Below are 16,338 nucleotides of genomic sequence, written 5' to 3'. Positions count from 1 at the left end.
CTGGTGGCTCAAGAGCAGCAAAAAGCATCACCATACGGGAAGGGGTGATTCTGGATCAATAGCAGGATGCCAGCTCCCCAGAGCACCATAAAGGGGAACTAAAACACAGGGCAATGCACTCCAGAGGCAATGGGCAGCATGCAGTGTGCATCATCTGCACATCTCCTCCTGACCTCCGCTTTAGACGAGTGCTCCCCTTCCAAAGAATTCATGCAACCTATTTTTAACCGAGCTGACTGGGGAGCTGAAATTAGGAAGAGAACTTCTCCACTGCAACAACCTGAAGTCTGTGCTCCCTAATGTGTAGGTTGCTGCTGGCTGTCCCTGGGAGCACATTGCTAGATCACTGCCTTCCTAGTTGGGACAGAGAGTTCTGTCATGATTTTTAAGGGGCCTTTTCCTTCCTTTCCATTTACTGTTACACATGAGATTTGGATTGTGTATTGTGTAGTTCTGTTCTGAAGAAGAGCTATTGACTTCCGCCACCAGTAAGTTTAGAGTGGAATTTTCAAAGGCGCCAGTCCCTGCAGCACCTTCCTTCCCACGCAAAGATTCTGCCCTGCTTGTCTGCCTGTTGAATTGCTCCTTGGTGTGGTGCTAGATGTTTGCGTAGAGCTGGTAGCAAAAATTCACCCTGTTTTTGACCAGCTAAAGAGCTGGCTGAAAAAATTCAAATTTCTAAAAATTTTTGCAAAAAGTGTTCCTGTTTTTTACCAGCTCTAGCCTTGGGGGAAATTGCTGACTCTTAAGCACTTCGAGGTCTAAGGCTGAAAAGCTACTTCTTTGTCCTCCTTCAAATCCCTCCTTAAAACTCTCCTTGGCTGTGATGCCTACAAAAAAAGGAGTGATGGTTAGGCGGCTGGTGTGCTGAGTCCATTGCCCGTCATGCTGAATGAGCAGTATTGTCTGGTCATTTCCCGGTGCTTCCCTGTCTCTCTGTCTCTCCACTTGTTGCCTTTTGTCTTATACTTACTTTATCTTTTTGTTCTGTGTTTGTACAGCCTCTAGCGCAATGAGGTCTGGTCATGTCTGGGGCTCCTAGGCATTATGGTAATACAAATAATTCATAATTTCAGAAGGGCTCTGTGAGACCTAGGATTTGTTATTATTCAGAATCACTAATCAGCATCTGACTGGCCAACAAACACTATGGTTGCATGCCTGTTCCTATCCTAGTGCAGCTGGCTGAATACAAGCTCCTCTGCTGTAGAGTTGTGCCTTATCTCCCCCCAGACCCCAGTCCAGCATGTTAATAAATCCTTAGCGGTCCCCCTCAGATGGTAATGAACAGTGGCAACCTGTGCTATAATAAGTTATCTAAATCACGGTAGCACACAAGCCCAGGGAGTCAGGGTTTGTGTGGGGCAATCAGACATTGAACCGGTTGACAAATGCCCGTGGGGAAGAGAGCACAGGTTTGAGAGCTGACTCAGCTGCTCAGGCTCCCAGCGCCTGGTAGATCCCAACACATGATGCGAGTAAGGTGCCAGTTTCTAAGCAGCGGCTCCAGAGCATGCAGCAGCTGTTGTAGCCGTAGGCCCCAAGTTCATGGTGTTAGAAGAATTGCAGGAAAATGCTACATCAGTGGGAGTGAGGCAAAGGCCAGCCTCACAAAGTGAGGGGAATCAGCTGCCATCATAACAATATCTCTTATTTACACAGCACTAGGAGGACCCCAAATTCAGACCATGTCCTGGGGGGGCAGATCACCATCAGTTATGGTGGTGAGAATCCAGACTCACTCCATCATCTGCAATAACTGAGGTCAGGATTGGCCCCGCCCACATCCCAGTGTGGCGACTACAGGCTGCTACAGACCTGCTGCCTAGGGTGACCAGATGTCTCGATAAAATCAGGACTGTCCCGATATTTAGTTGTTTGTCCCGTGTCTCGACTGATGTATGGTTGGGATGCCATTTGTCCCGATATTTTGCTTCGGTGGCACTCTGGTTTGTTTGTTTGTTTGTTTTTTGCTTCAGTGGCATTCTTTTTTTTTTTTTTTTTTTTGCTTGGGGCGGCAAAAAACCTAGAGCCGGCCCTGGTGTGGGGGTGAGCCTGTGGCTGACCCCCCATGTGTCTCCATATTTTGTTCTTGTCATCTGGTCACCCTACTGCTGCCCCTTCAGTTGTGTAGTGTGCGCTCCTTCTCTTCCAGCCCTGAACTCCTGTGCAGTTCCCCGGGAGGAAGGAGCTAGGCTCTCATCTCGCGCCAGTGTAACTCCGGAGTTGCTCCATTGACTTCAGAGGAGTTGCACCCACTTATGCTTGGGTTAGGTCAGGATCGCCATCACCAGGCCCTGCAGCCTTCCTCATCCAAGCACAGAACTCAGCCGTGCTTAGCTTGGGAGGACTGACAGAATCATTGCCCCAGGTCACGTGGTTCATGCTTACTTTACTGTACTGTTCTTGCCTGGCCTGGGTCTGGGCCTGTAGGAACTGTATTACTTCAGAGGAAGCAGCCTGCTTGTCCCATCACTAGAGCCCCATGCAGCAGCCTGATAAGCACAAGATATAACAGCCTCTTAGGAGGAAGGGAAGCCTCTGTGTACCAAACCGGGACTGCCACGGGATTAGAGTAATCAGGAGTTGTCTTGTCTGGTGTAACCCCCAGGCCATGCCGAAGCTGTGTTTCATCCTGGAACATTAAGGAATGAGCTGGGCTATCTGTACTGGCCGTTGCTAACATGTTAGCGTGTGCATTCCTCACGCACCAGTGAGGAGGGAAGCCCACTTTCTGTGTATCAGCATGGCACCAGGTGCCCACTAGAGAGCCATAGGTACCCGCTCCAAGTCCCTCACCATCCTCTGCTTGAGTAGCTTGTTGTAATAACTGAGCCATGCAATGCCCTACTTGGCATGTCTCTGCTGACCAAGCCTGAGCGAGACAGGAGCTCCAAAAACTCTGACCTTCCACACCTCACCATAAATCAGTATGTGACATGACTGATGGCAACTGTGTCTCAGGCCTTGTCAATTTGCAGACTCTAGAAAGGGGATAAGAAAGTATCTCCTCACATGGCAAATCACTTCCTCTCTTTGCCCTTCAGGGAGAGACTGAGGTCATGTCTACACAGGGACATCCAGGAAAATTAATCTGAATTAACTAACAGTGTGAATTTGAAGTGGATTTATTAAACTGCATTGAATCCCTGTGTGGATGCAGTTATTCAGAATTAAAGTGGCCTTAATTCGATTTAGCATAATTCACTTGGGAAGTGAATTAAACTAAACTGAATTAAGGCTACTTTAATTTTAAATGAGGGTGTTCACACAGGGTTTTAATGCAGTTTAACTAATCCACTTCAAATTCAGATCTTTAGTTAATTTGGATTAATTATCCTCAATGTCCATGTGTAGACAAGCCCTAATACATCCAGAGTTGGTTCCTAGTTTTAGTTCTCTAAAAGTCCATTCAAGTTAATCACCTTAGAGCGAAGCCCCACTATCATGTTAGCCAAAACTGCAATATACTAAAAGCAAACAGGCTGATGCTGATAGGGAGGTGACCCTCCATCCAATTTAGCCCCCAGAATGGCAAGTTAAGGTGGCTGCAAATAGGAATGTGCCTGCCTGATGTCTCCCAGTCTGGGAATGTTTCTTATTCTATCATATGTCTCTCCCTTGGACATTCTGCTACTGAACATCCCAATACCCCATTCTTCACAAACCCTGGGCTTTGGTTTAGCAGCCAGATACCACAACAAGGGCTGGATCTGTGCATCCCTTCCTGGCTATGGCAAGCATGTGCTCCTGCAAGTGGTCCCACTGGGCCAGAGTCTGTGCTCTGCTCCAGCCTCTTCATGCCACTCCACCAGCAGTAAACCCTGCAGACGGCCCCTGGGGATCACAGTATGTCAGAATGGCTCTACACTGCCTCTATCACAGCCCCCAGCATAGAGGATGCGTTGCAGGAGGAAGGGGACATGGCCACAGCATGATGAGTATAAGTTAAGGTGGCCTTGAGGCAGCTCTGACTTAAAACAAGGACCAAGAGAAGTTCAGGAATGCAGGAGTTGCAATGGTGGCTTAAAGCCCCTCTGTCCCTGTGCTGGAGGAACAGAGGATCTGGCTCATCCTCTTCAATGGGACTACAAGGGAGTGAGTGCTCACCAACGCGCACAAGGGTGGCCCGTTCTAGCCCCAAGCGTGCAACTTCAATCACTTGATCAGTGGGACAGACAACGTCCTCAGACACTGTAGGGCAGATTCTGAGATTCCCACCCTAATTTAGTAGCTAAAGCCTGGGCTTCTTTCTCTGGATTGCCCCCTCCGGGATCCAAGTGCGAGAGCGGCATTGTCAGTGTCTGTCAAGCTGCACTCCTTCTTGGAGCATTGCTTTAGAGAGTTAAAAGGAACACCTCTCCGCAAGGTGAAGGCTGCTTTCAGGCTCTGCGCTGAGTACTGGGAATCCACAGAGATTCCCCAGGCACGAAAAGCACATAAATATGCCACCAGCCCCTCCCCAAATTGTAGTGGAATTAATCACACTGATTATATGCTACCAAAAAAGGAGACACTTTCTCTGTTTACAGCTTCCCGTGATCTCCTGCATGCAGTCGAGGTTTAAAATTGCAGACTTCTGTCTCATCAGCTAGTGTCTCTGGATGTTTCAGGAGCTCTAACAATATTGGACAGAAAAACAAAAATTGTAGAAGACTATCCGAGACATCTCAGCTTGCAAGCTAAGACGGAAGATGATGAGTAAATGTTAGCAATAGGCTGACTCCTGTTTCCAACATAAAGGGAGATCATTCCAGATATAGGAATTCTGAAGTACAGGGGGGATGTGTATTGTGGTTGTTTGCATGTTAAGAGTCAGAATGCCCTTCCAGTTCACAGGTATTTTACAGCATTGCTGAGCATGAAGATTTGGGAAATTGCTAGCCATTTAATTCTTTTCCATAATCTTTGTAACCAAGAATCATGAAAGTTTCTGTCGCTTTTCACCGTAAAGAAACTTGGGGGCAAAATTTCAGCAGCCTCTTTTATTGCATCTGCAATATTTGCATGCGCCAACACCCTCCCCCCTCAAGCATATGTAAGTGGGTATTTGGTGCAAGAGAATTCATTCTGGTGTCCTGGCTAAATTGAAACTCGGGTCATTACATTCTATCTAAAATTCCCTTTGCAGTCTCTATGGAATACAGTATCTTTCCTCAGTTCCAGTTCTAAGATGTTGCTGTACCATTGTGTGCCATCATACAGCATCCGTGTTTCACCCCAAAGGGATCTGTGTATCAGTGTGGGGGAAAAGGATCACTGGATGTCACTTAACTAGCTCACAGATTATTGCAAGGCTGAATTAATGCTTGTAATTAATAGTATTCGAGTTTACACGTGCAGATCGATAATCATACATCTAACTGTCCATCTGCATACAAATGTGTGTGGTTTTGCATATGCACATTTACATATCCACAAATATGGATTGGCATGATTCTGGAAGCTGCTGAAAATCTGATCTTGATGACAGTGTTAGGAAAACAAGTATTCTTAGCCTTGGATGGAACAGGGTGGCTTGTGTGTGCACAGAATTGGTCTCTTCTGTTTTGAAGGTTCAATTTCACTGTTGAAGTCAGTGTCATACTAAACAAGGATCTTTGTTCCAAAGCTAGCTTAACTTCTCATGTAAAAATCATAGGAACCAAAATGCTAGGTATCTTAGCAATGTCACACACAGACAGATAACTTAGTTCCCCTTATGAAGCAAGCAGGAGACGTTTCTCTACAGGACTCAAGAAGCCAAGGTATGCAAGAGGAGGCCACCGCTGGTGGTTTTCATATTACAAGGGCAGCTCTGGAGGTTGGTATGGATAGGGGAATCTGCCTGGAAAACTGGACTCTTGTTTCTTTTATGGTCACTTGAGAGGCACTGAGGACAGAACTTGCCAAACTTTGCCCACTGTTGTATGCTGGGATCTGCAGTTCCATAGGCGCTCCTATGCAGGAAAGATGAAGCTGGCTGTGTAGCACACTCGAGACTTTTGACGCTGCACTTAGGCCATAATGTTGTTGTCATGTACATTGTATAAATGCCCAAACTGTGCAAGACACATATAAGGGCACAGTCCCTGCCTTTACAATTTTAAATACAAACAGACAAAAGGTGGGGGAAAGGAGTGTTCCTGGATGTTCCCTGGCTATGGAAATGGAATCCCGCCCTACAAAATGCAAGGATGCCACATCTTGGAGGGAGCCTTTCCCTCCATGTCCCACTTACAGCAGGTGTGATTGGCTGGGGCACTCCTGCTGCAAGTCCCCAAGGTTGAATGTGTGGAAGCCATGCAATAGAGCTGTGCCATTTGTTAGCATAATTACTGGCTAATTAGGCACATTTGCAAGCACAGTTATCCTATTCTTATGCACGTGAACACACACTATGCTCAAGCAGTTGTGCACCTAACTTATTTGCCAGTCTGTCCCTTTTTGCTTGGCTGTCCATAGGCTGTGGATTTTAATTTCCATTGGGTGGCTTCTGTTTGCTGGCTGGCGGGGTTAGCTTAGTGTAGTGCTAGTTTGCCACCTGTCGATGGCAATAATCGTGTCTGTTTTTAACTACGTCATGGTGCCCAGGTCTATGGCAGTAGGGGTGGCAGTAAACATGCGAGGAAAATTACTAGTTGGCAGGTGGATAGGCTAAACTTTTCACTGCTCCTTCAGCCCACTTGTCAAAGGGATTATTGGGAAATGAGGTGCCAGATTTTTAATTCTTCAGTGTTCTCTGTGTAGCCAATGCCATGTGCTTGGGCAATGCTGATCATAGCTTCGGAAGGTACTTAATGTCATGATGGTGTTCTCTTCACAGGACCTCCCATGCCAAAGCCAAGGCAGATGGAGCTGAGCAAGCAGCTCAGGCAGCTAACAATGAATCGAGCGTAGCCAGGACTATGGCCAGGGAACTATCTCCAGACTTCTATCAGCCAGGTAAGATGTGGGAGCAGCTTCTACTTAATCCTCAGCTGCTGTGCCCCAATCAGCAGGGAGCAGGAGGGTGCAAGAGGAACAGAGGGTGAGAAGAGCAGAGGAGTGTTTTGCGAGTTCCCAATGGGTCGAACGCAGCCCATTGGTACAATGTGGGTTGGCCAGTTTGCTCAGTGATACTGACCCAAGGCACTTTCCCAAAAGCTTTTTGCTCCCCAGGTCAGCAAGGGCTAGAAACAACTTGGAGGAAAAGAAGCAAATAAATAATTAAATAAATTGGCGTTCGCACCCCCCCCTCCTCTATTCCCCCCTTTCTATAGGTCCAGCTGCAGATTTGCCTGGGCCCCAGTTGTGTTCCCATAATCCCCTGCTTGTGAATCGGGGTTGTAGCAGATCATTATGTGCAGGCCTGCACTTTTGAAGAGCTTTACCTTGATTTTTGTTGGTCCAGCTTTGCCAGAGGAATACATAGTTTTATGTGTGTCCACACTGGACATGGGGGTTGTCAGGTTTAGCTAATTAATGCCTGTAAAATGCTGTGAGAAATTTACTACTGCAAAATATTATTATTAGTTACTATTTAATTTCTTCCCATGGATGCTGATTATTAGGAAAATACTTGGGAGGCTATTTCTTGAGATCCAGCATTAGGGAGTTCATAGATGTGATGTTTAGTACTAGAACCTGATCATAAATGCCACAAACTTTCCCTAACTACAGCCCACTGGAAATGCATTCTTCTAAGTTTTGTAAACCTGACTTTCTCAAGCAGGGGGGCAGATCTAGTGGCTAATGCAGACAACATGCAGTCCTAACTCTGACATCTTTCTCCTGACTTGTTTTGTTACCTCAAGCAAGTCACTCCATCTCTCAGTGCCTGAATTTACAAAGAGGCTCGGTGATTTGCCTAAAGTAATACAGGAAATCAGTAGCAGAGGTGGGAATAGAACCCAAGTGTCCAGACGCCCAATCCCCTTCATTAAACAGTAGGCTGTGATGTTTACTTCTCTTTTGATTTGAATATGTTACGGATTACAGTGATCTCTGGTATTAACATATGAAAACAGGACACACAGTAGGAAAGAAAAATTGCTCCTCTCCAACCCAGAGAGAAATTCTGCAGGTTGAAGGAGAAAAATCCCCGCAGATATTGGCCAAATTCCTTGCAGACTTCTGTTGTCCCTGGCTCTAATAGCCGAGATACATCACTCTGTGGGAGGACTTCCTGGGTACCCAAAGCATGAGCTGGCTTTAAGCTGGGAAGCACCATCACATGTTGGCATGTGTGTGAGCCAACATGTGACGCTTCAGTTAACAATAGCTCATTTGATCCCAGCATGGGACTGTCAGCTGTCACTTGTGTTCCACAATTCACCCAGCACACACCAGGGTATTTATAGCATGCATGTAAGAGGAAATTGGAATTCCCAGTGGGGGGCGGGGTGGGGGGGGGTTTAAAGTATATATTTAGATTTTTTTTGCATCTGTGGTGGTTCCATAATGTAATTTGTGCAGCCTTTGCAAAATGGCCCTCCAGGCTGAAACAGCCTGTCATTCCTGTTTCAAGCCTCAAATGCTTGAATCATCTGAATGCCTTTTGAATTTAGAGTCACATCAGATTCTTCCATCTTCTACTATTTTATTAGCATTCCTGTTTTCCTTCTTTTACTCTCTTTTTAATGCAAACCATGTTTTATTGAGAGAGTGGAGGACAGAAAAGCAAAATGATACAACAATACCAGGAAAACATGCATCTGTAAAGAAAACTATAATGGCCTGAATCTTCATGTACACTCAAATCCCTTTATACCACTCTGCCAGTTTAAAAGGCCGTAAACATAGCCTAACTGAGAATCTGGCCCCCTAGCAATCAAATTCCAACCAAGTGTTGTACAAATGGAATTCCTTCATGTCAATCTTTCTTATGTCAGGATGTTCCTCTCTCTTTTACTGAATTTTATTTTAAGTACGTGATTTTTAAATAACGCAACAACCTCCAGTTTATCTGCAGACTTGAGTTTATGGGGATCAAATAAAGACCCAGAAATCACAGGTACACAAAAGAGAAAATAAATGTCATTTATTCTCTTTTGCGTGGTTTCAACCCATGGCAGTAACTCCCGTGATTTCTCATCACGTGACACATCAGTCTTTTCTATTCACAGTGCTGTCTCCTCCAGATTCAGGCCACGACTGGTTGCACACATCTGGCAGTGTGATGTCTCATCACAGATGCGTCCTTCTCCCTCTGTTATGGGTGCAAAGTAGAGCTGGGTAAAATTTTTTGGATGAAACATTTTGGCAACAGGAAAAGTTTCACAAATTCATATCAGTTTTGTCAGTTTGGTTCAGATGCAAAAAAATCTGAAAAAGTCGAAACACTTTATGTCAACTTTTTCAAAATGATATGTTTTGATTTTTTGGGGTCAAAATGAGTTTTTATTCCAACATTTCTGTCTTATTTTTTAAAAAATGCAAAAAGGTACAAACACTGCTCAGATTTGAAACCAAATGTTTCATTTTGGGTCAACCAAAATATTTCTTTCAAGCCAAAATGATTTTTTTTTACTTTTTGCTTCACTGAAAACTCCAAAAATTTCATTTTTGGCTAGGCTTGAAACAATTGTCCTGATTTTTCGGAACTGCCGGTGAACTGAAAAGTCCATTAATTGCCCAGCTCTTGTGAGAGGAGTCCTGTACTTACACAGCTAAGTTCCCAAGGGTATGTCTTCACTGCAGAGTTAGCCTGGGGGACTGGAACGCAAGTCTTAGCACCCAGACTAGCCTAGCCTGGCTATTAGTATCCCCACAGCAAAGCTACACCTATGTTACTGTGTCCTCACTGGTTCTGCACTTGACCATGCATCCCTGGGGGCATATCCTGTGGTTCTTCTTTGGGTGCTTGCTCATGTCGATTCCATTCTAGGTGTGTGCATGCCCATGTTCGTGGCCTTTGGAGATTTTTGCCTTAGCAGTACCTGTAGGACCGGCTGTAGTGCCCTCTAGAATGCCACGCTCATGCCATGGTTATCAGGCATTACCTGCCTGCACCCTCTCAGTTCCTTCTTACCACCCAGGGAGGTCAGCTGGAGCGCCTCTCTTGCTCGTCAAGAGCTAGCGGTTTCTCCGATTAGACTTCATGCCTTCGGGTCTTTGTTCGATTGTAGTTAGTGTTAAGTAGTTGTTAAGTGCATAGTAGGTCCCAGCGGGGACTTCGCCCCAAGCGGGGCCTGCCCTGAGCTCCCAGGTCTGTGGCAGGCCTATGCCTGTGAGTGACTCCCCTCCCCCCCGACAGCTGCCTTAAGTGCTTGGGGGAATCACACATCAAGGAGCATTGCCGGATCTGTAAGAACTTTCCATCTCGCACCCAGAAGGAGAGGGACATTCGCTCATCTGATGGAGTCCGCTCTCTGCCCAGCTTCTCAGCCCTCTGCACAGGCTACACTGAGTACTTCGGCCTCTGTGTGCAGTGCGCCACCAGCGCCCAGCTCCTCTCAGCACCGTTCACCGTCGCCGGTGCCGAAGAAGAAGGCAAGGAAGCGCCCGCCAGTGCCAAGCAAGAAGGCCCAGAGGTCATCCAGTAGAGAGACCAGGCCTGTCTGCCAACCTTCTCTGGAGCAGCACAAGCGTGCCTCCGTGGCTGGGGCTCTTAGCCCTCTGCCTCTGGTGAGCAGTATGGGACCCACCATCCTGCCGGCACCATCATCATCCCAAACCCAGGCACAGAGAGAGCACAGGTCTCCACCTGCTCATATGGCATCTCCGGTGCCACAGGACCAGGCTAAGGCTCCCCGAGAATGCAAGCCAGCTGTTAAGTCCCCTCCGGGGGCAGGGGAGCGCGCCGTAGGTCACTGGACAAGCAATCCCGTGGCAGGTCGTAACTGCACCGCCAATCGCCCAAACTCTCCCCCCGGGTGCCGAGACATTCTTCCACAGTCCAGGGCTCCCCATATTATGACCGACACGTTCACCCTCTTGCCGATCCATGTCTAGACGTTGGTCTTGGTCACCGGCACCATGGGACCATTCCCCCTCGTGTTACCTGTGTCCGCAGCACCGTTCTCCCCAACGCCAGTTCTCCCCAGTATAGCCATCAGTCACTTACGCCTGGTCAGCGCTCACCGGTAGCCACAACCAGCAAGCAGACCCAGGAGTTGACGGCTCCTCCCTGGTCACTGGAGAGTGGTTCCTCTGGTGCAGAGGCCCAGTTCAGCCCATTGCCTCGGTCTCCACGATGGGATTGGGCACCAGAAAATGTTCTGCCATCCCCGGCACCGCAGTGGCAGCAAGGCCAGTGGCCAACATAGTGGCCGTATTGGGGAGCATGGGGAGTTCTGTTGATGACAATGCCCCCTTCACAGCACGCATCAGTGGAGCAAAGATTGACGGCCCCACTGGTGGAGGTGGGGGCCGGAGGTGGAGGATCCAGTGCCCACCCCCAAACCTCCCTCTCCAGTGGCTGCCGAGCCCTCAGCGCCTCCACTGGTGGCCAGGGCCTCCTTGTCTTCTCCGGACGAGGAGGTCGTGGGACCTTCCAGGGCCAGGCCCCCAGATGACTTTAAAGAACACCAAGCCCTTCTGAGGTGGTGGCTGAGAACTTGGGGCTGGAAGTGCAGGAGATGGTGGAGCAGGAGGACACCCTTTTCAATGTCTTCTCAGCCGCTATGTCTGCCCGGATTGCCCTATCTGTACATGATCGGGTCCTCAAGATTGCTAAGGCTCTGTGGCAGACCCCATCCTCTATCCCACCCACCTCGAAACGGGCTGAGAAAAAGTACTTTGTGCCAGCCAAAGATTTAGAGTAGTTGTATACCCACCCTCCCCAGGGCTCACTGATAGTGTCAGTGGCCAACAAGAAGGACAAGCAGGTCCCCACCCCCTCTATCCCCAAGAACAAAGAAGCAAAGAAACTTGATTTATTTGGCAGAAAAATTTATTCAACAGACAGCTTACAATTCCGAGTGGTGAACCATCAGGGCCTGCCGGGCCGATACAATTTTAACCTTAGGGACAGCTTCCAGAAGTTCCAGGACTCCCTTCCTCAGGGTCAGGCTCAGGAGTTTGGTAGCCTGGTAGAGGAAGGGATTGCTGTAGCCAGATGCTCCCCGCATATGGCATGGGATGCGGCAGACTTGGCAGCAAGGGTTGTCACATTGGTGGTGGGTATGCAACGCAGCTCCTGGTTCCAAACGGCAGGCCTTTCCCAGGAGATGCAGGCATCAATTCAGGACCTCCCCTTTGATGGAGTTGGGCTCTTCTCTGATCAAATGGACACCAGGCTACATGGGTTGAAGGACACTAAGGCTACCCTTCGCTCATTGGGCATGCAAGGAGAAGGGACACTGGGTTTAGCCATCGCCGCCCTTCCTCCTTTCACTCGCTAGCCCAGCCCGGACCTGCTAAGCACCCGGGGGGCCAAAAGCGATTGTTTTGAGGGTGTGCTCGAGAGCAACGCCACAATCAGCTGGCCAGATCCTGCCCATCCTTTCCTCAACCACCTTTCTCCCTACCACTCGGCCTGGTCGCAGGTTACCTCATTCTTACCAGATCTTTCTGTACCCCGATGACTGGCTCATTAAGGGCAGGTCTCTGGGACAGGTGTAGAGAAGCCTCGATCTGGTGCGCTCCACCTGCAGCAACCTGGGCCTGTTGATAAAAACAGAAAAGTCCTTGTTAACGCTGGTCCAGCGCATAGAGTTTATCAGAGTGGTTCTCGATTCCACGCGAGCCAGGGCCTTCCTTCTGGAAACATGCTTTCAGGCCATGGTGGATATCATTGCCCACGTGAGGAGACATCTGATCACCACGGCCCACACTTGCCTGTGTCTGGTGGGCCACATGGCAGTGTGCATGTACATGGTCAGGCACGCCTGGCTTCATCTGCGACCCCTGCAAACATGGCTAGCAACGGTCTACGTTCCTAGCAGGCACCCCCTAGACTGAGCTGTCACTGTGCTGGACTGTGCCCTCTCGCTCTTGAACTGGTGGCTAGACCCCAAGTCAGTGCTGCGGGGGAGGGTGGGGGGGAAGGTGTTCCCTTTATGTCCCCATCACTGTTGCTCATCCTGGTCTCAGACATGTCAAATCTGGGCTGGGGAGCCCACCTGGGCAAGCTCAGCACCCAGGGTCACTGGATGCAGCATGACTTAGCTCTTCATATCAACGTCAGGGAGGTCAAGGCGGTGTGCCTGGCCTCTCAGGTGTTTTTGACCCACCTGAAAGGCAAGGTGGTGCAGGTCCTCACGGACAACACGTCCACGATGTATTACATCAACAGGCAGGGCGGAGCCAGGTCCTCGGCCCTGTGTCAAGAGGAGCTCAGCCTCTGGGACCTTTGTGTGCAGAACGCCATCCACCTGGTGGCCGCTCACTTATCTGGAACCAGGAACATCCTGGCAGATCACCTCAACAGGACCTTCTCCTCTCACCACAAGTGGTCACCCCATCCGGAGGTGGTCAGCCTGATCTTCCGACGGTGGGGTACTCCCCAGGTGGAGCTGTTTGTGTCCAGGTAGAACAGCAAGTGCCATGTGTTCTGCTTCCTATACGGTGGGAACAAGGGTTCCCTGTTGGACACCTTCCTGATCCCATGGTGGGGAGCATGGATGTATGCCTCTCTGCCCGTGCCACAGAGTCCTGCTAAAGGTGAAGCAAGACAGAGTGTGCGTCATTCTCATTGCCCCGGAGTGGCCTCATCAGCACTGGTTCAGCATGCTGCTGAGTCTTTCGGTGGCCAACCTGCTGCAGATACCTCTCCGTCCAATCTGCGATCCCAGAACCACGGCAATCTGCTGCACCCGAACCTGGCGTGGCTGCACCTGATGGCGTGGCTGCTCTGTGGCTAAGCAAGGACGAACAAGAGTGCTCCGTGGCAGTCCAACAGGTCCTGCTGGGCAGCAGGAAGCCTTCTACCACGGCTGCCTATGTGGCCAAGTGGAAGCACTTTGCATGTTGGACCTTGGACAAGCGCGTTTGTCCTGAGGAGGCCCTGTTGCAGGACATCCTGGACTGTCTGCTGCATCTAAAGCTCCAGGGCTTGTTGCTGTCTTCAGTCAGGGTGCACCTAACAGCCATTTCTGCGTTCCATCCTCTGCTTCAGGGCAGATCTGTCTTCGGCCATCCCATGACAGCGCAATTCCTGAAAGGTCTAGAGCACCTGTACCTGCACGTCCAAGACCCGGTTCCCCTTGGGACCTGAATCTGGTGCTCTTGAAGCTCATGGGCCCTCCTTTTTAACCCCTAGCTTCCTGCTCCTTTCCTGGAAGGTGTCCTTCTTGGTCACTATAACGTCGGCATGGTGGGTGTCCGAGATCAGGGCGCTCACATCAGAGCCACCTTATACGGTCTTCTACAAGGACAAGGTCCAGCTGCACCCACATCTGGCTTTTCTGCCCAAGGTTGTTTCCCAGATCCACACAGGCCAGGACATTTACTTACCGGTCCTCTGTCCAAAGCCTCACGCATCGGATGAGGGGTGCAGGTTGCATACGCTGGATGTCAGACGGGCGCTGGCCTTCTACATCGATAGAGTGCGGCCGTTCCACAAGTCAAAGCAGTTGTTCGTTGCTGTCGCGGACAGGATGAAGGGCTGCCTGGTGTCAGCCCAGAGAATTTCATCTTGGATCACGGCCTGCATCTGCCAGTGCTACGAGCTGGCGAAAGTGCCCCCGCCAGCTCATTCCACTAGAGCACAGGCGTCTTCAGTGGCCTTCCTGGCACAGGTGCCAATCCAAGAGATCTGTCGGGCCGCCACCTGGTCGTCAGTCCATACGTTCGCATCGCACTACACGCTGACCCAGCCAGGCGCAAGACGACGCCGGCTTTGGCAGCGCTGTACTGCAAGCTGCACAATGGTGAACTCCGAGCCCCCCTCCATTGATCCTGCTTGTGAATCACCTAGAATGGAATTGACATAAGCAAGCACTCGAAGAAAAAAACCCGATTACCTACCTTTCGTAACTGTTGTTCTTTGAGATGTGTTGCTTATGTCCATTCCATCACCCGCCCTCCTGCCCCTTGGTCGGAGTTCTCGGCAAGAAGGAACTGAGAGGGCACAGGGCCGGCAGCACCTGATATACTGCGGCGTGAGCGCGGCACTCTAGAGGGCGCTACAGCCGGCCTTACGGGTACCGCTAAGGCAGAAGTCTCTGATGCCCATGCGTGTGGGGGTGCGCACACCTAGAATGGAATGGACATGAGCAACACATCTCGAAGAACAACAGTTACGAAAGGCAGGTAACCTTTTTTCCTTTGTGCTGAGAGGCTCTAGGAGTCATTCCCAGTTAATTGTGTCAATTGTGTGAGAACTTGTCTACCCCCTGGGTGGAATCGTGGGAAGGCATTGGAGGACTGTCATTACTTGAGTGGTTTTGCCTGCATCCTCGCTACAAAGTGAGCAGTTTCCAGCTTGAGTGAAGCACCCAGGTTCTAACCCACACGCTCAGCTGGGCCAACCAGCCCAGACTTAAAGCACCTCCAAATGCAGGTCAGAGGTTTATTTGTGTGGACGGTTGGGGCGGGGGGGGGGTTGGGCTAAAACCCAGATAGGGGCCTTGGTAACTGTGCAGTAAAGACATACCCCAAGAGGGCTGCCCCTCTTTTGTGGTTGCCACTCAAGTAGTTAGAAATACCAAGGGCTCATATTTGCACCTGCAGTTCATTTAGACGGGTGCAAAAATAGTGCCTACGTTGCCAGTGCAAATCACACCAGCCCTTTAGTAAGCATTCTGCACACTGTCCCAGCCAGTATCACAGTGTAACAAACGGGCAAAAATCCTGCAGAGAAAGGGCCTCACTGAAATGTTGCACTTAGAGGCAGGCGACAAGGCACAGGCTGAACAAACGCCGGAGACTGAGAGAGGTGGGGAGTGACGGCATGTTTGTGAGATTGATTTTTCTTGTGTGAATTATTCAGAGGGAGAAGACGGCACCAGCTGAGAGGCAAGGAACCCAAGGCGGGTGGGGAGGTGCTGGGTGCTATTTTGAGGAGACTGAACAACTGGTGAAATGGCCTCCAAATAATCTAGTTGCAGCCAGAAATAAATGGCCCTGAATGGGTCTCTTTATGATTGACAGGAGTGTGCAGGCAGGGCAGGGTGGCTAAAATAAATCCTATACCTCTCCCCTACCCCCACCTTTGGTAGGAGTTACCCTATACAGGCCAGTGTTAGCAGCATACTGCTCACACCATTGATTTTTTAGCAGGAGTAGATCATCAAAGTCCAACTTCCAGGCCAGGTGCAAAACCTCAGTTAATACTTGGGGGAGGGGAGAAAAAGAGATTGAACGGCTACATAGTCCACTGCAGGGAGACTTAAAGGCCCTGTTCCCTTTGTAGCACATACTTGGCTACATTCATCTGTGTTCCCCAGAAGCTCTCAGGTTCAGCAGAACCATACAGGGGATGCTGTTTCCAAA

General features: G+C 49.5%; 1 protein-coding gene across 2 annotated transcripts in view; it reads left to right on the top strand.

The window, feature by feature from the left end:
- The window catches only part of JPH2 (junctophilin 2), a 63,234-nt gene that overhangs the window by 35,450 nt on the left and 11,446 nt on the right, over positions 1-16,338 (top strand). For both annotated transcript variants that reach the window (XM_074970096.1, XM_074970095.1), the window contains exon 3: positions 6,806-6,924. In XM_074970096.1, the coding sequence (XP_074826197.1) occupies positions 6,806-6,924 (119 nt within the window). The remainder of the gene's footprint in view (positions 1-6,805; positions 6,925-16,338) is intronic.

Source organism: Natator depressus, chromosome 13 (genome assembly GCF_965152275.1).
Source record: "Natator depressus isolate rNatDep1 chromosome 13, rNatDep2.hap1, whole genome shotgun sequence".
Taxonomy (NCBI): domain Eukaryota; kingdom Metazoa; phylum Chordata; order Testudines; family Cheloniidae; genus Natator; species Natator depressus.
The sequence above is the reverse complement of the archived record's forward strand: the minus strand, read 5'-3'. Positions and strand labels throughout refer to the sequence as shown.